Source organism: Pezoporus wallicus, unplaced genomic scaffold (assembly GCF_028554395.1).
Source record: "Pezoporus wallicus isolate ANWC-B61680 ecotype Strahan unplaced genomic scaffold, APGP_CSIRO_Pwel_v1 contig_10389, whole genome shotgun sequence".
Classification (NCBI taxonomy): domain Eukaryota; kingdom Metazoa; phylum Chordata; class Aves; order Psittaciformes; family Psittacidae; genus Pezoporus; species Pezoporus wallicus.
In genome coordinates, this window is record NW_026637666.1 from 775091 (window position 1) to 800916 (window position 25826).

Here is a 25826-nt window from a genome sequence, read left to right on the forward strand (position 1 = left end):
GGGCCCTTCCGTGCGGAGCTGGGTGCGTGTCAAATTTGGCCGTGGTGAACACCCACGAAGCAAGCAGGTGCGATCAGAAAGCGCTGTTCCTGCCCATGGCTTGCTCTGCCTGGTTTTGTTTTCTCAGCAGTGAGATGCACTCCTGTGAACACGAGACGGTGATTTTCTGCAATCCTAAATTCAAACCTAGACCAAAACCACAACTCCCGTGACGTGGGAACAGCGGCGTCAGATCCTGCTTTGGATGTGATTTCAAACATGCCCCCAGATCCCGTCTGAAGTGGACAGGACGGGATGTGAGCCCCCGTCAGTGCCGCACACCCTCTGTTGATGCTGTAACTTCTGCCGAACTCCCAGCCCGAAGCACAGAGCGGTTTCTGGAGGCGCAGGGCCCCTGCTCTGCTGACAGGATGGGGCCAGGTGGACTGGGGGACTCCATGGGGCTGGGGGCTGCCCTGCATCTTTTCCCTTCCACTGGCGACCAGGAGGTGGTTGCACCCACCAGGCACTGTTTAAAAGGAAGGAGGGAGAGAGACCAGGGGGAAGGACCCAGCTCGGGCCATCCCCTGCCCTCGGGGTCTCCGTCGGGGTTTTGCTGCCCAGGAACAGGCGGGGGTCCCTCCCGAAGGGGGATTTTGGGGGAGCAGCAGCCCCGCTCGGCCCCGCGGAGGTTGTGCCGAGCGCGGAGACCCCCGGTGATATTCTCCCTTTCCCCAAAGCGCTGGTTCCGCCGCCTGCCCGGCCCCGCTGCTCCGCTCCCGACCCCGCCGCCCCTTCCCCAGCACAGCGCTGAGCCGGGTTTCATCGGGACTAGGGCGCGGAGCTGGGAGCTGCTAGGGTCGAGCCGGCCCCTTCCCACCGCTCCGGGCACGGTGCAGCGCAGCCCGTCCCAAATCCTCTCTTTGACCTCGGGTCCCCTCCCGGGACCGGGTTTCTCGGAGAACCTGGGCGGAAAAACCTCACCCCAGTTACCCACAAACACCGATGCACCCCGAGAGCGGGGGCCGCCGGGAGGCGCGGGGAAGGGCCGACACCGACCGAGGGACTCCCCGACGGAGCGGGGCTCTGCGGGTCCGTTCCCCGCCGGAGCCGAGCCGCTGTCACTGGTGCCGGTGGGCTGGGGGTGTCCTCGCCCTCGTCCCCATCCCATGACGGCGATGAGGCGGCGGTAATGCCATTAGCCCGGGGATTACGCGCCCGCGCCGGGATGTGACACACTTTCTCAAATGGAAGTTTTTTAAACAGAGGGATTTGCGTGATTCCCCCCCCCTCCCTTCATCCCCATCCCCGTCCCCGCCCGCCCCCCGCGGGGCCAGCTCGAGTTTCAGGCCTCGGCCGGGGCTCCCGTCTCCTTTTAAGGCCGCGGGCTCGATGCGTGCGGGCCGCCGGGCCCCGACGTGGGGAACCGGGCAGTGCCGGGGCTGCGGAGCGGGGGGACGTTGCGCCCCCGCGCAGGGAGGGCGCTCTTTAGTTAAAACAATAACAATAAAACCAACCGAGCGGGCTCCTGAATCAGAGCGGCGCGGAGGTACCGAGGGCGGGGTACGGGCGGGGTGCGGAGGATGCGCCCCCTCTCCCCCAGCGCCCGGCCGGACCGGGGTCACTCAGCGCCCGCCCTGACAAACAGGCTGGAAAATGTGTTTATAAATTGTTCAGACTCTGGATAAACTTCAGCGCGTTCTGCCCGCGCCTCCCCCCCTGTTGTTATTTTCCAGAAATCTGGATTACTGGAAATATTTTCTTTAAAGCTGGAGAGAAATCTAAACATTCTGAGGACGGGGGAGCTGGGGGGGGGGGGGGGGGTCCGCGCTGCCGGGGCTCCTCGGGTTTTCCTTCGCCGGGCCGCGCACAGACGGGGCGCGCAGCCCCGCGGCCGCACGGGAGGAGGAAAGAAGAGGGAGGACGGCGGCGCTGGGGCTGGTGTCGGGCCGAGCATCCTGCTCGGTTTCTGTCGATAAGTCCATCGGGGGGGCCCCGGTGCCCGGCACATCCCGGGCAGCTGCCGCCCTCCGGACCCCCAAAGGGCACCGGAGCACCGGGGGAGATGTTTTCCCGGGATCTCCCGGAGTAAAGGGGATTCCCACCCCACCGAGGCGTCTGAGGGGAGATGCGGCGCCGCGGGGAAGGGAGGCGGAGGAGAGCTCCGGGGTGGGTGAGAGCAAACGAAGGCAGCTTGATTGCACGCAGGTTTATTTTCCTCTCCAGGTGGAGCGGGAGAAGCGGGGCCGGGGAAGCTGCCGGGGCCGCTTCTCGCCCTCTCCCCACCTGCCCCACGGCTCGGCCGCTGCGGGGTGGCTGGGCCGGGACAAGGAGGGACGCCGGAGCTGAAGGAGCCGTCGAGTCCCTCAGAGGTGCGGCACCCATCGGGCTTCTCCCGCGGTGCGAAGGGCTCCTGCCGGGGCCGGGCCCGAGGCGGGGGGAGGTCCTAAACCCGCATCTGCGGGTTCTCTTAGGACAGCGCGGCCGGAGGTCTCCGACGTCCCCAGCTCTGCCTGTCCCGCTGCTCCCGCGGCAGCAGCGGGGAGCCCAGCCCGGCGGTACCGGCCCCCTCCCTCCATTATACGGCTCTTTCCCATCCCAGCTTGGGTTCCCCCAGCTCGGAAAGGTGCGAGCGGCCGGGTCGCCCTCCACCGGCGCCCGAGGGGGTCCTTTTGCCGTGGCATCAGCGCCGCGAAAGAGGGGCCCGACGGCTCGCCCTCGGCACAGGAAAACCCCTTTCGCCCGGAGCCGGAGCGACCGCGGCCGGTGCGGCCTGCGCAGCCCCGTCGGGGGGGAGCGCTCCCCGGGACGCGGGGCTGCCGCAGCTCGGTGGAGCCGGGAGGAGGGGAAGGCGGAGGCCCGGCGGCTTGTGAGAATTGTTATTTTTCATCAATCACCCGCAATTTGTGTAAGTGCCCCGGACAGGACACCAGCCGTCCTGCTGGCTGGGGTCACCGAGACAACACAGCAACGGAGAAGAGCAAATTGCATTTGCTCACCAGCTCACAGATCCAAATTACGGCCCTCGCATGGCGCGGGGAAGGGAGCGAAAGGTCCATGTGACATGAGGGAAATATGAAGGACTTTGACAGGTCTTAAACGGCCTGGCGCCAAGGCCTAAGTCTACCGGCTAAAAATAGAAAAGGGATGATGAGTGGAGATGGGCAGAGATGAAAGGGGAAGAGCGAGCGGGGCCGCGCTGCAGCGAGGGGCAGCGGGGACCGGACTGTTCCCCCCGGGACTGCCCGTTCGCCACCGTCCCAGCCTGGGGACCGCTCACCAGCGCAGCTCCGGGCCCGCGGCCGGCCGGGGCTGCTCCCGGGAGCCAGGCGTGGTGTCCCCGTGTTACGGATGGGGTGATGACGGGTTTCACCCGGCCGTGGGCACGAGCCGTCCGCCCCGTCCATGGGCGCAAGGCGTTAGGTCGGGTCCGAGATCCTGAGCCCGGGGTCCGTGGCTGGAGCTGCCCGGGCAGTGGGTGCTCCGGTCCCCGTTAGCTTCCCCCCCTGGCAGTCCCATCAGCGAGCGCGCTATAGAGGGTCGGGGAGACGAGGCTGCTCTAGATCGGGTTTATTCTGCAGGCGAAGGCGTCTGCGACGGTAACAGTGGTGCGGGGAACCCCGGTCCCGGGCCGCAAGAGAGGGAGAGGACCCCTTTTCTCCCGGGGCCCGGTGGTCTCCAGGCCTGATGCGCCGGGCCCCGCGTCTCCCGGCGGAGCAGCGGGCCAGGTGTCCGCGGAGGAGCCGTCCCCATCGTGGGGAAAGCAAGGGAAGGGTCCAGGTTTGCTTTGTGAGGGGAGAATTAAGAGAAAAAAAAAACAAATACAAGCAAGCCCCGTTTTTGCCAAAGCTGCCGTCAGCAGTTTTCCGCCGCGGCGAGGAAGCAAAGTCCAAATCGGGTCTAAATTTCAGTCCCCGCTCCATGTTCAATGGTCAGCGGGACCACCCCCCCCCCCCAGTCCCGCCACCAGGGACAGCCCCGGGGGGAACGCGCTGTGCCCGCCCCGTCGGGCGCGATAGCAGGGCCGGGCTGCGCAGGCAGAGGTGAACCTGCCGCGGGACACGGGCAGGTTGCGAGCGCCTCCGAGCACAGCCCGGGACTTGGTGCTGGGCTCTGCGTTGCGCTGGGGGCCGCGGGCGGGTGAACCGCGGGAGGGGGGTAAAGAGAAAAGTCGGGGTGCGAAGGGGACAGCCGGGGGTTCCGGCGTCCCACCGACACGCGGCCCCAAGGACTCTGAGCTGCTGCGCATCCGCGGAGCGGGAAGGCCCGGGGGGGGTCAAGCCGGGGGGGCAGAGGAGGGGGCCAGACCGCACACCCCTCCTCGTCCCGCCTGGCCGCAGCGCAGGCAGCGGGGGCAGGAGCCTTGGAAGGGTGGCAGGGAGCTTTTTGAAGATTTGGGGGTAAATATGAAGTGACAAGAGACGGGTCTTTATTGTGAGGGCTCAGCCGCCTGGCGCCAGGGCCCTCTTCAGCCACCGCGGCCCTCAGTTAATCAGCGCAGATCTCCAAACCGACCTCTCCGCGGGGACACCCACCGCGCCCACAGCCCCCCCCCCCCCCCCCCCCCCCCCCCCCCCCCCCCCCCGGGCCCTGGCGCGGCGGGACCGGCCCTTAATCCTTCTGCAAACAGCCCCGGAGTGTGTGTGTGTGTCCCCCTCCTCCTTATCTGCTTCCCCCCCGCCCGGGTAAACAGCCCCCGTGCCCAAGCACAGCCGCGTCTGCCCCCAGCCACGCACCCAACGCGCCCCGACGGAGAGGTTCGGGCCTCCGCCGTGGGTGCGGGGCTGGGAGCAAGACACCCCCCCCCCCCCAACCCCATCGCACCAGGTCGTAGCGGCTGCCGGCGGGGCGGGGGATTGGGGGGCGACGGCAGGGAGCGACTCACCCGCGCTGGAGGTCGCCGCTCGGGGCCTCGCCGCCGCCCGCAGCTCTCCGCCGGGCCGCGCTCCCGGCGGCCGCCCCGTCGGCGCTGCGCGGCTCTGCGCGGAGCGGCGGCCGAGGCGCGCCCCACCTCGATCCACTCTCCAGGCTCTGTCGTAAGACGGCAGCCGCCGCGCTCCCCCGGCCACCCCCCCCCTCCCTCCCCGCTCTCCTCCCCTGCTCGCTGCCCCCGCGGACACCGGCGGGGGCCCTCGGCCTCCTTCCCCCCGCCCCCGAGGCTCCGGCCCGGGCGGGCCCGGGCGCAGCTCCCCGCTCCGCCGAGCTGGCTCCGCGTTGTCCCCGCACCGGCGACGGCCGCTCCCCGGCCGCGGCGCAGCCGGGGCTGACCCGGTATGCGGAAAGGAGTCGGGGGTGGGATTTGGAGCACTTTTCTCTGTCATTGGTTAATATTTTATCCTGTTGACATGTTTTCTTACTGCCGAGGCTTCCGACACCTTCTTCTCTTTTTTTTTTTCCTTCTTTCCTTTTTTTTCCCCTTCTTCCCTTCCTCCCTCCCTCCGCGCCCCCCCCCCTACCCCCCCGCGCCCCGGAGCTTGGCCGGAGCTGTCAAAACCACGCCTATGCAGATCCACAATTGGTCTGAAACGCGTAAAATCAGCAATCAAGGGGGCTTGGCTCATTAGCGGGCGGATCAGAGCAGGAAGGACATGTGAGATAGTCACAGTTTTACAGAGATCAGGACAAGATCCAACCGTTTCCACTCCGGCTCCCGGAGCCATGAGCAGCCCTCGCCCCAGCGCCGTCCGCGGAGCGCGGAGCCGAGCCGGCCCCGCCGGGGCGCAGCCAGGGCCCGCGGGGGTGTGAGGGCCCCTGCCCCGCTCCGCGCCGCCCCGCGCAGCCCCGCGCCGGCTTTTGTTTCTATTTTAGTGTTGGGAAGGACTTCACTGGGAGGGCTCTCTCCCTCGCTCGCTCTCCCTCGCTGCAACAACAACAACAAAAAATAAGGACCTACTGTCTCCCCTCCGCAGACCGGGAGTCCCAGGAGCCGGGAACTGCCTCTCTTTTTTTGTTTCTTCTTCTTTTTTTCCCTCCTTCCCCACATCTCGTTCCGCTGGGGTTGGTTTTATTTTATTTTTTTTCCGGCTTTTTTCTGTGTGCTTTTTTTTTTTCCTTTTTTTTTTTGTGTGTGTGTGTGTGTTGTTGATTTTTCCTTCCTCTTCCAGAGCCTCGAGCGAGTTCGCTGGGCAGGAGAGGGGAAAAAATATAACTAAACCAGCAACAAGCAACAACAAAACCCACACACACCTTTTTGTAAAGGGAATCCCTCTTTTTCTCCTGGATTTGTGGATGCACCGATGAGAGATCCAGCCTTCCCAGGGACTGCCATGGCTTACCACCCCTTCCACGCACCCCGGCCGGCCGACTTCCCCATGTCCGCTTTCCTCGCAGCCGCCCAGCCTTCCTTTTTCCCCGCTCTGGCTCTGCCTCCGGCGGCGCTGGCAAAGCCCATGCCGGACCCCGGGCTGGCCGGGGCGGCCGAGGCCGGGCTCCACGTCTCGGCCCTGGGACACCATCACCAAGCCGCCCATCTCCGCTCCCTCAAGAGCCTGGAGCCCGAGGAGGAGGTCGAAGACGACCCCAAAGTCACGCTGGAAGCCAAAGAGCTCTGGGACCAGTTTCACAAGCTGGGCACCGAGATGGTGATCACCAAGTCCGGGAGGTAAGAGACGGCCCCGCGCAGCCCTCCCCGCACCTGCGGGGCCGCGCAGCGCCCTCGCCCCTCCGGTTCATCCCGCGTCCCCCGCTACTGGCCAGATCCGCCCCGATGAATTAGCGCGGGGAGCTTCGGTCCCTGGAGGTTTCGGAAGTATTTAACCCCCTCCGAGCTCACCCCCCCCCCCCCCCCCCCGTTGCTGCTTTCCCCAGCGCGGTCCCAAATTAAATTTTGCGCGGTAATTGAGCGCCTGCGAGCCCCCCCCCCCCCCCCCCCCCCCCCCCCCCCATTTGTTTACGTCGCTTCTCACCGATTCCTTCCATCCTGCCAAACTTTCCCCGCGGCCGGGGTCTTCCCGGCCTTTCCAGCGCCCCCGGTCCCGGGTAGGGCAGCGGCGGGGCCGCCTAGGTCCGGGTGAAGGCAGGGAAACGGGATGCCTCTGAGCCCCTGTTTCCCGGAATGGGATCTTAGAGCTTTCTCCCCGCTTTCTGCCACGGCGGATGCAATAGAGCAGGGTGAGGAGCGTTTGGGACGAGGAAAGGCTGGAAATCCTCTGTGAAGCTGAGATAAAAGATGGTGGTTTCGAAGCGGCAGCCGGGGCCGGGAGGTACGGGGCGGCTCGGTGGGGCCGCGGCAGCCGGGGTTGGCAGCGGGCGGGGGGCACAGCCTTGTACCGCTCTGGGTCTCTCCGCAGGAGGATGTTCCCCCCGTTCAAGGTGCGGGTGAGCGGCCTGGACAAGAAGGCCAAATACATTTTGCTGATGGATATAGTGGCGGCCGACGACTGCCGGTACAAGTTCCACAACTCCCGCTGGATGGTTGCCGGCAAGGCCGACCCGGAGATGCCCAAGCGCATGTACATCCACCCCGACAGCCCGGCCACGGGGGAGCAGTGGATGGCCAAACCTGTTGCCTTTCACAAGCTCAAGCTCACCAACAACATCTCGGACAAGCACGGCTTTGTAAGTGCGGCTGTGGGGCAGAGCAGAGCCCCCCGAGCGGGGACCCTCCGAGCAGGGATCTACCGAGCAGAGACCCTTTGGGTTTTCCCGGTGCCGGGCTGACCGGTCCTGCTCTGCATAGGGCGGCCTTGGAGAACCACTGGGCTTCAGCGGCTTCTTCTCCCGCCAGCAGCGCGCCCGGGGCCCGGCTGGACGTCGGGGCCTTGCCTGGCCCTGTGATGCCCTGGCTGTCCCACTGCCCCCTCGGCCGCTGGTCCTACCCGGCACCGAGGGGTAGCTCCTTGCCTTCCTGGGGACGGGTCCCCAGGGAAAACGGGAATGTTGGGCTAGGGACAGCCTCAGGGTCCCACATCCCGGGTCTCCACGGCCTGTCCTGCCGCCTTTCCCCGGCCCTCGGGGCTCTGCGGGGAGCGGTATTTGGAAGGGTGCATGTGCGGGGCCGAAGTGGTGCCGGGGGGTGCAGCGAGGGCAGCCCCGACGGAGCGGAGGGGCTGGGGACGGGCAGGTGCAGCCCAGGATGTCGCTGCCGGCCGAGCCGAGCCGGGCCGAGGAGAGCGGTGCTGAGAGCTGCGGCACCTGCGCTGGGTTTCCGCGGCGGGGAGCAGGGCCGGAGCCGTTGGCTGAAAGCCCCTATTTATTTCCCTATTTATTCGGAAGCCCCTGTTTACTTCCCTATTGGTCATATCTGCATCACCTAAAGGAGGTAAAACAAAAAATTAAAGCCGAAAAAATAAGAACCCGACAAAACAAAGGGAAAGGAACAAAAAAAAAAGAGAAGAAAGAAACCGAAGCGTGTTGGCAGTTTGGAGAGAGATCCGCAGAAATCAGGGTCAAAACGAGAGGGGAGCGTGATCCTGCGTGAATGCACGGGGCTGGGAGGGGAAATCACAGCGCATAAGCCAGCGGTCTCAGGCCTCTGGACAAGCATTTCGGGCGATAAAGGGAAAGCTCATCGTGCAGCGCTGGTGCTACGGGAATTAGCGGGGGCCAGAGCCCGGAACCGCGGGACAGCCGCGGGACTCGGTGCTCAGGTGCGGAGCGCAGCGCGGCAGCTCCCGGGGTAACTTTTTGCTCTCGTTTTATGTGTTGGTTTTTTCCCCTCTCTCTTTTTATTTCTCCTCTATTCTTTTTCTCTCTGAAGGCAGGAAACGGCGTTTTGTTAAATAATACATTGCGAGGTTATTTATAGGCAGCAAGGTAAATCGATAGATGGGGAGTCTAAAAAAATATCTTTTTATTTATATATATATACACGTATACTAGGGACAAACTAGTTTGATTCAGCGTTTTGAACGGTTCGCCTCCTTCAATTAAAGATCTTTTTTGTGTCCGTCGTTGCCCAAAATCCGGACTGTGTTAAATCTGGGAAATGAGGGTTTAGCCAGTGCCCATCTGGTCAGAGAAGGATGATTTTTTTTTAAAGGAATGCGGATTTGCGGTCCTGAATGAGACTTTTTGCACCATTTTCATGATAAATCAAGCCTAGATGATATCAATATAGTAGAGATCTGACAGTTCATCAGCAGGTGATTATTGCTGGCGTTAAAAAGGGGGGGATTTTTCTTTTATTGCCTTCTAAACTGAAATGAAGTGATAATTATTTAGCCATTTGGCCGACGTTCTTTGATAATAATTACTCCAGCTTTTGCCATTCCCCTACCGATTCCGGGCGGTGAATGCTGCATTTCAGCCCGACCACAGAAGGTTGGGGAATTATTTGATCGCTGTATGGCAGAAAAACGTTGCCGATGCGGGCAGCAAGGGGCAGAGGGTCGGAGCAGCCCCGGGAGCTGCTCGGGGGGGGTTCAGCCGCTTCCGAAAATCCTCAGCCAAATCGCGATGAATTCGGTTAAAATAAATAAATAACATGAGAAGGAGAAGGAGATGGAGGGGTAGAGAGTGGCTTTGAGTGCTGGCGGTGCTTTCAGACACCTGGTTGCGGGAAAAAAGCATGTCTGTTCCTTCTGCAGCGTTGCTTCGAGACATAAATTTAACATGGCTCATGGTGAAACGCTCCTTTCACGTCTCAGGCGCTGGCTGGAGCTGGCACGGGTTTCTGCGCCTCCGACACAAATCGAGAGGCTTTTTAACGATATTTTTTTTGTGGTGGTGAGGTCGAGTATTTTTTTTTAGGATTTTTTTTGTTTGTTTGTTTTTTTGAAGGACGGAAATATGAAAAGCGGCGAGAAATGTGTTGAAAACTCGCCTCGTGTTTGCGGGGGTGTAATAAAACGGGGAGATCCTTTTTGCTGCTTTATTGCTGTGCTTAACACCCGCAAGGATGCTGCTGTGCCTGCCTTCCCCTGACCTCCTTATTTGGGGGCATATCATGCAATGGCATAAACAAAAGAAGAAATCTCCCTCTTTGGCATTCCCCGGCATTCCTTCCTCGGGCTGAATTTGTGAATATTTTTTTTTGTTGTTGTTTTCGGGAGAAAAGGGTTTTTTGGGGGAGGTAGCTCGATGTGGACCGCGAGGCTGACGGCAGCTGCGGGCTGTGCTCTCTCGCTCCCCCCAGACCATCCTGAACTCCATGCACAAGTACCAGCCCAGGTTCCACATAGTTCGGGCCAACGACATCCTCAAGCTGCCCTACAGCACGTTCCGCACCTACGTGTTCCCCGAGACCGACTTCATCGCTGTCACCGCTTACCAGAATGACAAGGTACAACCGGGCAGCCCCTGCCCTTTCCCTGCCCTCCCCTCCTGCTCTGGCTTTGGCCATGTGCCCATTTGCTTTCCCCTCCACCTACCCCTGCTCCCACTCCTGTCCTATCCTTTACCCCTTATTAGGGTGCATTTGTGTGTGTGCACAGAGGACATTTTGGAGGAGAGTGGCCAAAAGACATCAACAGGAGAAAGGTTAAACCCCAAGCTCTGCAAGCAGGAGGCACCTTTCCTACTACTACTGTTATTATTGCTACTGCCAATATGATTGCTATTAGTATTTCTGTTAATACTATTTCTAATTTCCTCCTGGACCTTGTTGCACCTTTTCTGGGCTGTGAGAGTCGTTGGTGCAGGCCCGGGCAGCACCGTGGCCTGGGCAGCCTCATGGAGAAGGTGCCCTGGGCTCGGGAGAAGCCAAAAAAATGGAGCCAGATAAGCTAATTTTAGTTGCTTTCGTGATTTAGCAAGTGTTGCCCTGTGAGCAGCGGAGCCAGGAGAGCTCGGTGGGGAGTGGAGGGCCTCTGCCAGCCCCTCCAAGGGTTTTGTGTGTGTGTGTTTTAACCCAAAAGCTGACCCCCACCTCCACCCCTGGCTGCTGATGCTAATTGACAGCTCTGTCTGAGGGTCCTGGTGGGCTTGTTTCCCTCGTAAAGTTTATGGCGAAGAGTCACAATCGATTAAAGAGCACTTTGTCTGCTCGCCCGCCGCAAGCTGAGCGGGGCAGCCGCCGGCCGGTGGGCCCCGTCGGGCGGGGGATGCTGCAGGTCCGGGCGGCCGGCTGGGGGGAGCGGCTGGGCCGGGCCCTTTTCCAGCGCCCCTCTTGGGGCCGTATTTCAGAGCCATGCATTATTGAGCACCCTAATGTCGCCGGCCCCAGAAGCCCGTGGCGGGGAGGGATAAGAATAGCTTTTACCCAGCGCCGCGCGGCTCAGTCGCCATCTTCTCTCCGGGGGGCCGTGAAAAATAACTTCCTATCATTAAGATCCTATTAATAATTCAAGCCCAAACCTCAGCATCATTTTTAATAAAGCATGCGGTGTGTTAAAGCGGGGCCGCAGCGCGTTTCGCAACCTGCGCAGCGCACCCCGGGCTCCCCGACGGCGGCGGGGGGTGTGGGGGACAGGCAGAGCTTCACACCACCCCCTCTCTCCATCTTCCCCCCTCCCGCAGATCACTCAGCTGAAAATCGATAACAACCCCTTCGCCAAGGGCTTTCGGGACACGGGCAATGGCCGGCGGGAGAAGAGGTAAGGGGTGTCCCCCGTCCTTCCCCACTCCGCACCCGCGGAGGGCCGGGCGGTGCCCAACTGCCCCTCTTTCTGCAGGAAGCAGCTCTCGCTGCCGTCCCTGCGGATGTATGAGGAGCCCTGCAAGCCCGACCGCGACGGCGGCGAGTCGGATGCCTCATCCTGTGAGCCCGCGGCCGTGCGCGATGCCCTCCACTCGCCCGTGGGTGCCCTCCCCAGCCCCCTGCGCCTCAAGGGCAACAGCAGAGGTAAAGGAGGAGACGCGGTCCTCAAATTTCCCTAAACTTCGGGTTTCCACTCCTTTGGTCGGTGCCGGTTGCTCAGGAGCAGTGAGGCAAACCACCGGGGAAGAAGAAATGAGGACGGGCACGAAGGAGCCCAAGGGTTGACAGAACAAGAGCAGAGCAAAGGCTAGTGGGGTGCAGCAATGTCCTGTTAAAGCCATGGGATAAACAAAAAGAAACTGTAAGGCAGCCCCTGGGCTTGACACATCTGCCTGGCTCCTCGCTGGTGCGTTCTTGCCTGTCACGGCTACATTACACTCCCCTGGAAAAAAAAAAAGGGAAAAAAAGAAAGAACACATTTGAAAGGGGGAAAAAAATGTTGTAACCCCAAGACTTCAAGCTAGTAAATGAAAACAAACTACCCGTTCCCACGTTGCAGTGTTTAGATGCTGGGTTTTGTCTCGCCGCACTATCAATCTGCTCTTTAAACTTTCCTCCAGCCCGATTCCCTGCAAACCTTCATCAAAACTGCAACCCCCCCCCCACTCCCCGAGGTGGTGGGAGGGTTTATTACACCCCTCTCCTCTTTCAAAGGCTTCCCCGAATATTCGCCCCAGCCTGCAGAGCTTCACCTAACCCGCACCAAAACGTTTTCTTCGTTTAGCAGGAGGTGATCAGGCAGGGGCTCTGTTCCCCTCGCCATCTCCTCGCCTCTCGTCCCCCTTCCTCCTCTGGGAGCTCGATGGGGCTCTCTAGATTAAACCCCTTTTTGGGAAAGTCTGCAGCATGCCTCTTGCCTGAAAACCACCTCTTCAACCTGCCCGTTTGGAATAAATCCACGGCGTGCTGTTGATCAGCTCCATGTAATTAAATATATACAGGACCATTTCCTCCAGCGCTGTCCACCCGCCTGCGCTCTCTTCATCCCCTGCTCTGCAGCCCGCTTTGAGTTTGCATCTAACGAGAGCGATGCTGTAATAGATTTTGGTCCTCCATCAAACATGTTTTTCCTGTTTGGCAGAGCAACAGACCTGCTGTTGTTAATCCCCTTTCCCCAGAGCGACCGTGGCACGAGGGCCCATTTCTGCCCCTGAAATGAGTTTCTCCCATTAATAACGATCGGGGCTTTGCCGCCGCAGTCTCTCCCTGACGCCAGGGCTCTCACGAGTGACACACTCCTTGCCTCCCCTGGGTGCTTCTGATCTGACCCTTTGCCCCTCCATCCCCTTGCAGAGGATAAGCCGGGGGCTGACAGTGACGCAGAGGTGGAGAAGGCACCCGAGGAGCGGCCGGCAGCAGCGGTCAGCCCCAGTGGGGAGGACGCGACGCCCCGTGGCAGCCCCCGGTGCCCAGAGGAGCGGAGCAAGGAGAGACACAGCCCGGAGAAGGTCAAGGATGGTGCATCCCCCCGGGAATGCCCTGGTGAGGGCCTGTTTGGCACACGAGGCCTGGAAAAGGACAAGGTGGAAGGACGGAGGAAAGAGCCAGACCCGGGGAAGAAGGACATGGAGGGCAGTGGGCTAGGCAAGGAGGCCTTTGCCCCGCTGATGGTGCACACGGACAGCCCCCCACACCTGAGTGCTGGGCACTTGCAGAGTCTGGCACTCTCTGGCCTCCATGGGCAGCAGTTCTTCAGCCCTCTGGGTGCCGGGCAGCCCCTCTTCATCCACCCAGGACAGTTCGCCATGGCTCCCGGCGCCTTCTCTGCCATGGGCATGGGACACTTGCTGGCCTCGGTGACCGGCGGGGGAAGCCTAGAGAATGGAGCCCTCTCATCTGCCCCGGGCACGGCAGGGACAGCCAGCCCCTTCCCTTTCCACCTCTCCCAGCACATGCTGGCCTCTCAGGTAAGACCCTGTGCTCATCCCGTGACCCCACTGCCCAGCTGGGCCCTGAGCCCTCCTCTCCATGTCCTTCCCCAAAGCTCCCTGAAGGAGCAGAGCTCTCTGGGGGCACAGGTCCCAAGGTGGGGGGATATGCAGGGGGGAGCAATAAAAGTGCAAATAAGGAGCTGCTGGTACCCCCAGCATTCCCAGTGCCCTCTGCAGCCCCTGGGGACAAGGGGGTGAGGCTCCCCAAGACCTTTGACATGCTGCCTGATGCAGCAAGGGCAGGATGTGGGGGACATTTTGAAGGTTGGCCTCAGGGCTGATTTGAGGAGGAATCTTGTAAGTTGTTTGTTTTTTTTTTTGTAGCTGATCCTGTTCCCCCATAAGCAGGGGCAGAGTCAGGAGCATAGCCCTACCTGACCTGGCTGTCCCCATCCAGCAGCATCCCCATATCCCTGTCAGCCCCCAAATGGCTCCTGCAGTGCCTGCGCTTGTGTTGCCTTTCCCATCGCCTATGATGAAATTCATAAAGATGTCTTTGAACTTCCCTAATTTCTCAATCCTACTTAGCAATGTGTTTTAGTCTGGTTAAAGGTTAGTGATGCTGCACAGACTAGGACACACAGTATACACGGAGGGGACAGAGCAGGGATGGGGCATGTCCCAGAGAGGGGGTTTGTGCCTGGCAGCGCCAGCCCAGATCACAGTACAAGACTGTACTCAGTCCCTTGTCCTGTCTCGCAGGGATATCCCCACACTGTGGTTTTAGGATGACTTTCTTGGGGGAACATAGCCGGGGGGCCAGGCAGGAGGGAGGATGCAGTGGAGCATCAGCATGGCTCTCACCCCTCTCTGTCTCTCTCTTTCTCTCCAGGGAATCCCGATGCCCACGTTCGGCGGACTCTTTCCCTACCCCTACACCTACATGGCAGCAGCCGCGGCGGCTGCCTCGGCCATGCCAGCCACCAGCGCAGCGGCCGCCGGGCCGCTCTCCCGCAATCCCTTCCTGGGCAGCAGCCGTCCCCGCCTGCGCTTCAGCCCCTACCAGCTCCCGGTCACCATCCCGCCCAGCACCAACCTGCTGACCACCGGCCTGCCCGCCAGCCTCAACCCCGGCTCCGAGGGCTCCAAGGCCAGCAGCAGCCGCGAATCCAGCCCGCTCCCCGACGTGCCCCTGCACAAGGGGGGCAGCCAGCGCCCCACTGCCTCCCCCAAGGGCTCCCTGAAGGAGTCCCTCAACGAACTGCAAAACATCCAGAGACTGGTGAGCGGGCTGGAGAGCCAGCGGGAGCTGTCACCCGGCAGGGAGTCCCCCAAGTGACCGACGGGGCGGGCAGCGAGCCCTCCGGCGGGGCGGAGAAGCACTGGTATTTTGTACAGCACAGTATAAATATTTATTGCAGAGCAAGGGGTGGGGGACGGACAGGGAAGCGAGGTGCTGGAGCAGAGGGATGGAGCCCCGCCGGCCAAGCAGACCCACCACCCCAGAGGCAGGAGTGAGAGGTGGGAGCGCAAGGCTCGTCCGTCCCTCCAGCTGCGGGGCTGGGAGCGGCTCCCCGACTCCAGCATGGCCATGGAGCCCCCCCGACCCCTCTGCTGCCCCGCTCTGGGCACTGGGCAGCTCTGGGGGTGCAACGAGACCACGCAAAGCCTCATGACGGATGGGGCAGCCCCGACCCCCAGCCCCAGCGCTGGTCCCGGGGAGATGTGCGGGGCCAAAACCTCATCTGTGCAAGGGGGGTGGGGGTGTGGGGGGGAGGGAGGAAAAAAGAACTAAAAAAAGGAAAAAAAAAGAAATAAGAACCGAACCATGGGATACAAACCGCCTCGGCAGCCGCCGCCACGCAGAGCGGGTCCGGCGGGGGGAGCCCCGTGGGTACCCGGGCAGATATTTATGAAATAAATGGTAATTTGTGTAAATAAGCTATAAGGATCCCAGAATATGCAAATTGGTATTAATTTATTCAGAGTTGTACATTGGTGTGTACATAATATTTAGAGTTTAACTCATCGCATTTAAGGTTTTTTTTTTTGTTTTGGTTTGTTTTCTTTTTTGTTGTTTTTTTTGTTTTTTTTTTCATTTTACATGAACATATATATTGTAAATGAAAACTATTTAGCTCTTTGTGATTGAAGGAGATACCGGTTTCTTGAACTGTGTTTTAAGATATTGTTTATCCCGCCTGTTCTCTAGGACAATCATGTGCCACCGGTAAAACAATTGTTGGAGTCATTGAAACTAAGGGTTCAATTCTTTAACGGACTTTTGCAAGGAAAATAAAACAGCAACGACAGCAAAGATCAAATCCAAAATGTAACGCAAATATCGCTGCAGTGCGGGGTAGAGAGAATGCAGGAATAAACCTCAGGTTTTTATTTTTCACTCCAAGAACAAAAAAAAAAGAAAAAAAAAAGTATAATAAATTTATCACAGGACTGTGCTCTATATTTGTTTTAAAATAAAAAGATACATGATTCGCAACGTGCTGGTTACTCGGGTGTCTGTCTGTTCAGTTTGGATGAATTCTCACATCTTTCAATAAAAAAAAACCCTACTCGGAGAAGTCCTGCCGGCTCCCGCTTGTTTCATTCCCGTCGCCACCCCGCGGCCGCAGCGCCCCGTCGGGGCCGCCTCTCCTCCGCAGGTGCGCAGCGCTGCGCGGGCTGCCCGGCACCGCCGTGGGGCCAATGGGGAAAGATGAAAACAGTCCGAGGTGCGCGGCCGCCGGGGGTCCCCGGGGAAAGGGAAACGTCGCCGGCTCTTCCCGTCAGGGGATTCTGCCCTCAGGGCCTCTGCCCTCCCCAGGACCCCCCCCCGCCCGGGCAGAACCCGGCAAGTACGCGGGAGAGGCGCGAAGTTGTCCGCGGGTGCGCTGATGGATAGGAGGATCCAGCGCAGGGACCCTGCGCGAGTGCGGATCTGTCCGCACCATCCTCAGGGGGCAGCGGGACTGCCGCGGATGCGTGCCAGGGCCGCCCCGGGAGGGCAGGGCCCGGGCAAGCCTGTAGAGTCCTGCCGTGCTACGGCGACGAGCACTGGTACCGGCGAAACGGGAAAGGCTCCGGCACATCAGTTCCAGCCAAGATCGGGGTGCGCCGGTCACACCAGCCCCAGCGGGGAAGGGATGAAGCGGGCAGAGCGGCACCGTCGGGGATGGGGCTGCCTCGGCGCCGGGGGTCCCTACGTTCCCCCCCCCCCCCCCCCCCCCCGCTGCCGGAGCCGCTCGGGGCGTTGCGGGGCGCGGCCGTGCAGGACGCAAACGGCCCTTTTCCTCACCAATTACCCTTCTCCCGTTCCCGGGAAGATTTATGATCCCAACTGCGGGCGGCGGCAGGGGGCCCGTCCCCCTCGGGCGCGGAGGCGCAGCGCCGGGCGTAGGTCGCCCTCTGCTGGTGCCGCCGCGCACCCGCCGCCGCCGCGCCTCGACGGCGCGGGTCGTGCGCGGCAGCGGCTCCTCCTTGGCCTCCCCGGAACTCCCATCCCAGCGCTCCCGGGGGGACTGCAGGCAGGGAAGGGGCTGCGGAACCCTCCCTTAGCAGTGTATGAGGGGAGATGCTGGGGCTGCGTTCCCCGAAGGCAGGAGAGGAGAAGTGGGGCTGCATGGAGAGCAGTGGGGCTGTTTCTACCTGTGAGGAAGACCAGCAGTGTGGGAACGGCTTCACGAGGAGGAGGGAAGTGTAGTTACTAAAATTAAGCTTTCAGGATTAAACTGTATAAGCATCACTCAGGATGGGTAACAATTTAATGGGCTCTGGTTTTAGACGGGGGAGGGTATGGTGTGTGCCAGTGCGGGGGCTCCCCTGGCCCTTTCCCCTGGCCCAGTGTAGCCCAATCATGCTGGGTTTAGGCTACACCGTCTAATCACAGCAGGGAGATGGCTCACCACAGCCAGCACCAGGGAAGCCTGGTGAGAGGATCAGTGAAGGTTTAAACATCACCTCCTCCTCAATGGCTGAACACTGGGGCCTAAAGGGCACCCCAACCTGCCCTCTGAGCATGAAGCCACTCTTCACTGGGGAGGGAAAACCTCTCCCTGCAGACTGTGGGTTCATGACTGTGACCTTGAGGGACGGTGTGGGAGGCAGGGAGCAGGGCCTGGCCCCCCAGCCAAGCAGTATGGGCAGCAGAGCATTCTGTCAGGAGCTGAGCTGCTCCAGGCCTGCCATGGCCAAACCCAGTCTCTGAGAAACCCTGTTCAAACAGCCTAAGGAACAGCGACTGATTAGTCATGCACTGCGCTGGGATTATTTTCCTCAGCTATGAAAAGACACTAGGAGGCCCTGCGGGGGCACACCCGGCACAGTCCCCCCCCCTCCCATGCCTCTGCTGCTCTGCACCCTTCAGTGCACCCGATGAAACCCTGCTTGGCCATGCCATGTGCTGTGGTCACTGCCGAGTCATGAAAATGAAGTGCTGGGTGCTCCACTGACCTCTGGCTGATGGAAGGTGTTTCACCAGCAAGTAGCACTGGTGCCGTGTCACTAGCACAGCGAAATCCCACAGCTGAGGATTTCACTAGGGCTAGTGGTGGCTTTGGAATTTCTTCAGCTAAACAGACAGGGTGCTTGGCTAGACACTAAAAATAGCTTCTTACCCCGAGGGTTTTGTGGGCCTGGTAGACAAACCCTGACTAACTTGGCCACTGAGCTGCCGTGCAGCACAAGAGGCTGCTGAAACGGCTCCATGGGAGGGCGTTTGTCAGCAGGAACAAGGGTTCACTCCAGAGCATCACACAGCCCCGCAGAAGGGGGGAACTCTGCCACAACACCCATCCCTGTACAGGCCCAGCGGTGGCGGTTTGTCACTTGCTCAGGCTGAAGGGCTCTGCTGTTGGAGCTGTGCCTGCGTGTCAGCCCAGTGCCACCACACGCTCCCCAAGCATGTCAGGTTACGGGTGCATGGCAGAAGGGCAAGGGAGCTCCACTGGGTGTGCTCAGGCCCTGACTGCTATGGAAGGCGGGGAAATCTGCTCTTTTGTCACTGCTGTGTGGGGTTTATAGGAGCTGACCACTGCGCATCCATCCAGAGGAAGGGCAGCACCCCGAGAATGGTGCCATGAAGCTGGGCACACCGTGCCCTGTGCTGGGAGCTCCCGCAGCCCTGTGGAGTTTCCTTGACCCACTGATGCCACAGGCAGGTTCAAATCCACCATTTGAACACTTCAAGGACGGTTCGGGTCCCTCTGCCAGCCCGGGACGCTGCTGTTCGGGAAGGAGAGCCCCGGGTGGGCGGGCAGCGGGGCTGGCAGCGGGGAGGGCAGCGGAGCAGGGCAGCGGATTTGCAGCTCTTGGTGCCTGCCGCAGCGCTGCCTGCGAGCCCGGGCAGAAGCGGAGCGGGCCGAGCCCCCGACCGCGGCTCCCAATTAGGGCCCGGCCGGCGCTGCCCCCCGCGGAGCGCAGGGGCGGTGGAGGCGCGGTCGCGGACTCGGAGCCCCAATTACCCGCGGGGCCGCCGCTCTGTCTGCCGCCCCCAGTGGAGGATCAATAGACAAAGGGCAGCTCCGGGGACCTCCACGAAGCCCTGCTCCCCCGCCTCCGGCCGGGCATCCCCTAGCGCTGCGCACGGCGGATCCTCCGCGCAGGGTACCTGCGCATCTCTCCGCACTTGTGCGCCTGAGGCGGGATGCGCAGCCCCGGCGGCCCCGCACCTGCGGGCGGGCGTGATTTATGTGGCTGCTGCTAGGCCTGGGTGAGGTTCGTCGGTTATTGTGGGGTCTTACGTTCTTCATCTTCTGTCTTTAGTGGCATTGAGCCCCGGTGGAGTCCCCGACGTGAAGCCCAGCCGGTCTCTGCAGCAGCCAGCTGGGTGAGACGTCCCCTCCTCCTCCATCTGCTCCAGGTTTTTTTTTTTCCTGGGGAAGCCCTGGAGCCTCTGCCCAGGTCTTTCTGCCAGGCACCAGTGTCTCAAAGGCCTCTTCATCCCTTGCAGGCGGTTCTGGCCCATTAACCCATCAGGGGCATAGTGCCTGGCACAGGCTGGGGATGCGGGAAGGATGAGGTAGCCATCCAGGCTGTTTCCTCCTGCGACGTTTCCGGAGCTGCTTTGATCTGTGCGGGTGTCCGGTGGGGTAAAAACATTATCAGGGAAAAAGCAGCTGTTTACTTGGATGCAAAGCTGTTTTTTAGCATCAGGCACCGTTTGCTCCTTCTCTGCCCTAAGGCAGGGTGGGAAAGGGGAAAGGGGAGTCTCTCGGTTTATTCCTGTTGTTTACAGCGGCGGGTGACAGCGAGGGAGAGCCGGGCCAGTCTCCCTGCGGCGCCTGTCCGGCCCTTTCCCAGACCTTCCCCGGAGCCGCTCCGGGAAGGGAGGAGGCTCAGCCGCGCCCCGCGGGTCTCTGCTTGGGACATCCGACGGCTGGGGGGCGCCCAGCGGCCCCCTCCGCTGCTCCCCTCGGGAAAGCAAACCTCTCCCAGCCCCTACTGAAGGGCCGCGGTGGAGGAGCGGGCGGCGCAGCCCCGCTTTGCCTTGGGGTCGCAGGAAACAAGAAAACCGGGGTTTTTAATTCCTCGGGCCATGCCCCGGCTCCAGACCGTCCCGGCCGTGCCCGCGGCTGCCCCGAGCTCTGCCACCAGGTGGCGCAGTGGCGCCGCACTGTGGGGCAGCCCCGGCTGGGTGGCAGCAGCCGGCACCGACGGCACCGACAGCGAACGTGGGGTGTTTGGGTGCCCGCAGACCGTAGGGGTGATGTTACCGCGAGCTGCGGTAGTAACACCCCTCTCCCTGCGCTCCCCCTCTGGGCCCAGCCTGTGATCACAGCCGTGTCGCTGTGGTGCACCTTGCTGGGTGCCGTAGTGTGGGTGTACGTTCAGTTTTTCTATCGGTGGCCCGTGTGCAGTCACAGGGAGGTGTGAGCAGCCGTCCTGATGTACCTATAGACCTCCTCAGAACGCAGCGAATGCTTGCTCTGAGCACCTAAGCGCAAACAAGCAGCCAGAAGTGGTAAGGCTTTGTCTTCTGCACACTGGGTTTTATATTGACTGAAGTATTAACAAATGAAATCATGTGAGAGAGGCTGCTTCTTTCCCTCTTCAAGCTGGCGTCGCTGTAACTGGTGACATCAGCACAGGTACATCTGTCCTTCGCCTCCCACTGATATCTGTAAATGGTCCTTGCCTCCAGCCTTGGGCCTGGCAGGCTCAGTAATTCTTTGGAAATAAGATCTAATTAAAATGAGACAGCGCTGTCAAGGGGCTACCTAATTGTCTTTGCGAAATGACCTTGTGGAGATGTTGGCTCGGTTCCCAGCAGAAAGGTGTTGTCAGTGCAAAATCCTGTGCAGTTGCGGGGAAAGGGCTAAAGACTTTTGGGAACTAATTCTCTAGGCTGGGAAATAATGAGCTGGTGGAGACGCTGTAATGCTGTTGTCTCTGCTCCAGCTCCAGAGCTGTCCTCCCCACCCAGGCCACACTAGGGCTCAGGGACACCTTCAAAATGGCTTTAAAGGACACAAATTGCATGCATCCGGGTTCAGCCTAGGTAAATACCAACAGGTATTCCCAGCATTTCTGTCTGCTCCTCCATGTGCTAAATACATGTGCTTTCTCCCCACATCAGAGAGAAGGGAAGGTGGTTTGGCTGTTACAGCCTCAAAAGCATCTGAGATCCCCAGGTAACGGGTACAGCACTGCAGCAAGCCCTAAGCTTGCCCCATCCCATGCCTGCCCTCCTCAGCCCATGCTGAAGATCCCTGCTGGCCAGTGAGGGCTTGGATCCATGGGGATGCTGCACAGTGCTGTGAGGGGAGCGTGTCCCCAGCTCCCATGGGCCCCTTGCTCCTGCAGAGCCCTTCATCCTTGGGATAGTTTTTGGAGCAAGACCTCTCCCGGTCTCCAAGCCGCGGGAGAGCCGACCTCCACGAGAGGGAGCATTTGCAGGGATTTTGATCCCAACTGGGTTGTTTCATGTTTTTTTCCCAGTTGTTTCCAAGCAAGGACTCATTGCTCCACACTGGGGCCAGCCTTGGAACCCTTCTCCTGCATGAAATTCCCATTTTCTCAGGGTGAGGGGAGAACTGGACAGAAATCTCAGCTTACCCAAGAGAATTGCCCTGCTGTCATCCGGCTGTGTGCTGTGCTTTGGTGACATGAGGGGAAATCCTGTTGTTTCCCTGGATGGGTGGCAGGGTCCTGTACTCCTGCCCCACCATGGGATCAGGAGGAGGTTTTCCTCATTTTGGAATTTCATCAAAGAGGAGAAGTCCCTCTAACTGGAGCGACTGGTCTTAGTCAAGTCATGAGGCTGTCCTGGCTGCAAGAGAGGGGCTGAACAAGCCCCCCATCCTGGGCAGCAATGATGGAGAGCACTGGAAGGTGTTTCATTGCAGGGCAGGTCCCCCAGGTGGGGATGGTTGGAGGGACCCTGTCCCTGGGTTACCCCAGTATGGCTTTTTGTGGCAAAAAAAGTGGCTTTTGCAGCTCACATGCTTGCCCTGTGACACGGGGTGGTTTGCTGGGACCCTATTTCACCCCACATCTCGCTCTAGTTTTGGATCTTTCCGATGCCAGTGATACCTTCAGAATGGGAAAGGGCTGTTTATCATTTCCCAAGTGCCTGCTCCAAATCCAAGGTTAAAAATTCCCACTTCTGAGGGTGCACAATCAGGCCTGAGCTCCTTGGTATCTGTGTGTGCTGGTGGTGGTTTACAAGGAAGATGCACGACTTGATAGAGCCCTTAGACAGGACCTGGGTCCTGCCTTCCCTGCATGTCCCTGGAGCCTGCAAGTGCTCAGCCTACCCTGTTTGCAAACTGCAGAGCAGATTATCAGCGAGTGTGTCTGAGATTAGAGACCTGTATTTATGTCTGCTTCCCCCAGAGCCAGGGAGGCCGGAGCTGAATTTGGTGCAGACTCTTTGGCACCACAGGGCTGATTACTGGGGTAACCATTTCTTTTGCTGGGAGCATCATGGGGAGGACTCCGATGACTTTCAATTAAGGAAACAGGAGTGGAAAAAAGGAAGAGAAAAGAGAACACTCAACAACAACTGTTTCCTCCATCAGGGTGGTGGGAAGGAAGTTGGGTGCATCTCTGAAATGCCATCAGTTTGCGTACGTTGTAACCCACAGGGAAGTGACTGAGTTACTGGGGGGGGTTGACCCTATGTGCTTCTTCAGCTGCTCCTTGGTGTTGTAGATTCTTGACTGAGAAACCCAGAGATGGTGAGTTTGCAGCTGCAGGGTTCAGAAAAGCCCCAGGGCTGCTTCTGCTTTGCTGTCCCAAATGCATGTGCCCTGCAGGGCATACATGGGTGTAACGCTTGCTGTTGCTGGGTTGCAGAGCCTAGCACTGTGCAGAGAGGGTATCCCCATCAAACCAGAGTGACATCTTTTTCTGAGGGCTCTGATTAGGAGAAATGGCAAAGATTTCTCTTGGCACGTTGTGTTCTCCCAGGCAAAATGTGTGCCCAGCTGTGAGCAAACCTCAGGTTTTGGAGGGTGCGCAGCCGAGCAGTAACTTTGCTGGGCCAGCCCAGTGCCATGGCCAGCAGGAGCAGACACCCCTGACCAGCCAGAATGGCTTAACAGGCTTAGTGTGGTGGTGTTCTTATAAACAGCCACATGAATTAGCACAAATCTCATTAGATCCAAGCTTCTCCCGGGCTCCTGTGTTCCTAATGCCAGGAGCAGCCCCTCGCAGGGGTCCTGTGCAGTCTCTGGGTGAGTAAACTCTCTTGGATGAGCTCTGAGCCGCTGCTGTGGGCGCTCAGCCCTTGCAGCTGCATCCCTGTGGAGCCATGGCATTTTGGGTTTGCTTTTCTCAGAACCATTTCCATTAAGATTAATGGGCAGGAGAGCAGAAATCTAATAGGTAAAAAGCCATTCAAGGTCTTTGGCCATTTTAAACCTGATTTAAAGTTTTGGTCACTCTGTTAGCACAGTAATTCAGCTGATGTTGCCCAGGAGTGCTCCTCATGTCTCCCTTGTTTAACACGCACCCACTGCTTATGTGCTCTGTTCCAGCTCAGCACAAGCCTTGTGGGCCTGTGGTGCTCATCCCCAGCATCTCTGCTCTCCGTTGGTTCTGGCTCTTGGCTGTCTGCAGGCCTGCTGCAGCAGGGAGTGGGTCTGTCTCAGCAGGGTGCTATAGCATGTCCAGTTAAAACATGAGAACTGCAGGTTTAGCCTGGAGCACTATGGGGAAAGGAATGGTTTTTCTCCTGTTGATGCTGTGCCATGCATGCTCGCTGAACGCTGACGGCTCCCAGGCAGTGACAGGGCTCTGTTTCTCCCATTTCTTCTCCCAAATCATTACAAGAAGTGATCAGGAGTCTCCCTTGGTCCAGAACTATAGCTGCTCCTGGGGCAAAGCACCTTGGTTGGTGCTTCAGGGCCTGAGTTGGGCTCCTGGGAGTTGAGGCAGGAAACTCCACAGAAACTTAAATGACAAAGAAATGTTTTCTTGCATCGCTACTGAAAGTCTGCTCTTCACCTCGGCAGAGGAGGGATGTGAGCAGCAGAGGACTGGGGCAGGCAGCAGAGCTTGAGAAATCTGCTCCCCAGGGACCTGGGCTCTGGTGGAGCAGCACGGGATAAATGAACATGAGAAAATCAGGCTTAGCCTTCCAGTCACCCTTTAGATGTGTTTCCGGCTGCTTTTCATCTCACTCCGAGTTTAAAAGCCATCTCATTCCAGCGCTGCTGCTGCTGCCAGCTCCGGCATGGCTTCAAAGTAGGGCTGTGCTGGGACGGCCCCTGGGAGAGGCACAGGGAGGAGAGGGAAAGCTGCGTCCCAGCAGCACCTGCCAGCCCTGGGAGCTGCATCCTTGGCAGCTGGGAGGGTCTGGCCTCCAGCAACCCCACTGTGCACTGGGAGCATGTCTGTGGCTTCCCAGGAAAGCGTGGTGGGACAAGGCTGTCATCTCAAGGGTTCTCTTCCTCCAGCCCTTCTGTCCCACTTGCATGAAGCTCAGCCCTGCAGGGGCAAGTGGGGTCACCTCTAAGCCAGGGACTGATGGCCTCTCAGTTTTGCATCCCCTTTTTACATTCCCGCTTACCTAGATCTCCTTTTCTCCCCTGTGGAGCTCTGTGGTGTGGCCTGGGACCAGTGCCAGGAGCGGTTGGTGACACCCACTGTCACATATCCAGTTCTGGATGGATGCACTTCTTTCTTCTTCCCCCAAAGCTCATCTTGGAGGATGAGCAGCGAACTCCCCAGATGGAAACCTGCTGCCCAGACTATTCTCTTCTTGGGTTTTATCTGTTTGCCCAGCACCTGGGTATGATGTGATTCTCCATTTTTTTTATCAAGAGCTCTTGCTTCAGCAAATGCGTTGGGAGAAGTGCACTTACTGCTTGGTGACAAAATGCGTTCTTGAGATGGAAAAAGCTCTTTTCAGTAAAAACATGACATTTCAATGGAAAAGTAACTTTGCATGCTGTTTCTAATTTTAAAGCTCTGCCTTGGAATGCTCCCATGGACTTTGAAATCAGAGCTGGCTCTTATGCTTTCCAGGTTTTATCCACCTTTCCCATATAATTCCAAATTGCTGCCTTTGTTAACGAGACAGTCTTAATTCTGCCTTGCTGGATTTTGCATAGATTACTTCCAAAGTGCAGTTTCCCTTATGCCATCCCTTCTTTCTGGGAATTCCCCCCACACACACCTCCAAGCTCCAGGCTATAAATACCTTTAGACCAGACTATGGGAACTGCACAAAGCTCCGTACCTGGCTGATGACTCCTGAATGGATGAATGGATGAATGAATGCACTTCCTGGTACTGCTCCATACTAGGATTAACTCCTACAGCCACCTGCTTCGAATTAATACGTCTGCTCATTCGTAAAGCATTTCATCTCCATTAAACGTGCTAGCATTAATTTCTCCCCGTTAATCTGACCGGTGTCACGAGGGAGCAGTGCTGATATTTTTCCCCACCTCTATATTCTGTGTAGTTTAACTCTTCTAAAGCTGAGGAGCAAAACCGGTGCGAGTCAAGTGCTGCAGCTGGTTGGAGCCAGCAGAGGGGAGGCGAGAGCAGAGAGTCTCCTTTTCCCCACTTCTCAACGAGTATCCGGAGACGGGGAAAATGGGTACTGGCTTATTTTCACTATTCCAAAGGAAGAACGATCCAGTCAAGCTGTTAATAGGTGGTGTCAATAGCAATCGATCCAAGAGCAGGCCAGCAGTATCGGTTGGAGCAGTGGGGCAGGCAGAGTCTGGAGGGGTTTCCCCATTCCTTGTCCCCCAATTCAAAGGTCAGCCACAGCCGGCTGAGAGCTGCATTTCTCCTGCACCAGCCTGTGTCATCCCAACCACGGCTCCTGAATCCCAGCTGCCACCGCCTGCTCTTGGTGTGTGAACGGAGCAGAGGCGGCATGA

At 59.3% G+C, this 25826-nt stretch overlaps 1 protein-coding gene across 1 annotated transcript; it reads left to right on the forward strand.

Annotated features, from left to right (window-relative positions):
* The first annotated feature begins 6032 nt into the window (after window positions 1–6032).
* Window positions 6033–15247, forward strand: TBX2 (T-box transcription factor 2). The gene is made up of 7 exons (XM_057407134.1): window positions 6033–6580; window positions 7269–7536; window positions 10055–10201; window positions 11377–11453; window positions 11532–11701; window positions 12911–13524; window positions 14381–15247. The coding sequence occupies exons 1-7, from the start codon at window positions 6216–6218 to the stop codon at window positions 14825–14827; spliced, it is 2088 nt and encodes a 695-aa protein (XP_057263117.1). The 5' UTR covers window positions 6033–6215; the 3' UTR covers window positions 14828–15247.
* Window positions 15248–25826: the final 10579 nt, after the last annotated feature.

Bases quoted from the DNA above. Each gene is read 5' to 3' on its own strand.
- TBX2 (XM_057407134.1), top strand. From the start codon at position 6,216: ATGAGAGATCCAGCCTTCCCAGGGACTGCCATGGCTTACCACCCCTTC. The intron at 11,702-12,910 runs GTAAAGGAGGAG...ATCCCCTTGCAG, and splicing joins CCTCAAGGGCAACAGCAGAG to AGGATAAGCCGGGGGCTGAC. The intron at 13,525-14,380 runs GTAAGACCCTGT...CTTTCTCTCCAG, and splicing joins AGCACATGCTGGCCTCTCAG to GGAATCCCGATGCCCACGTT.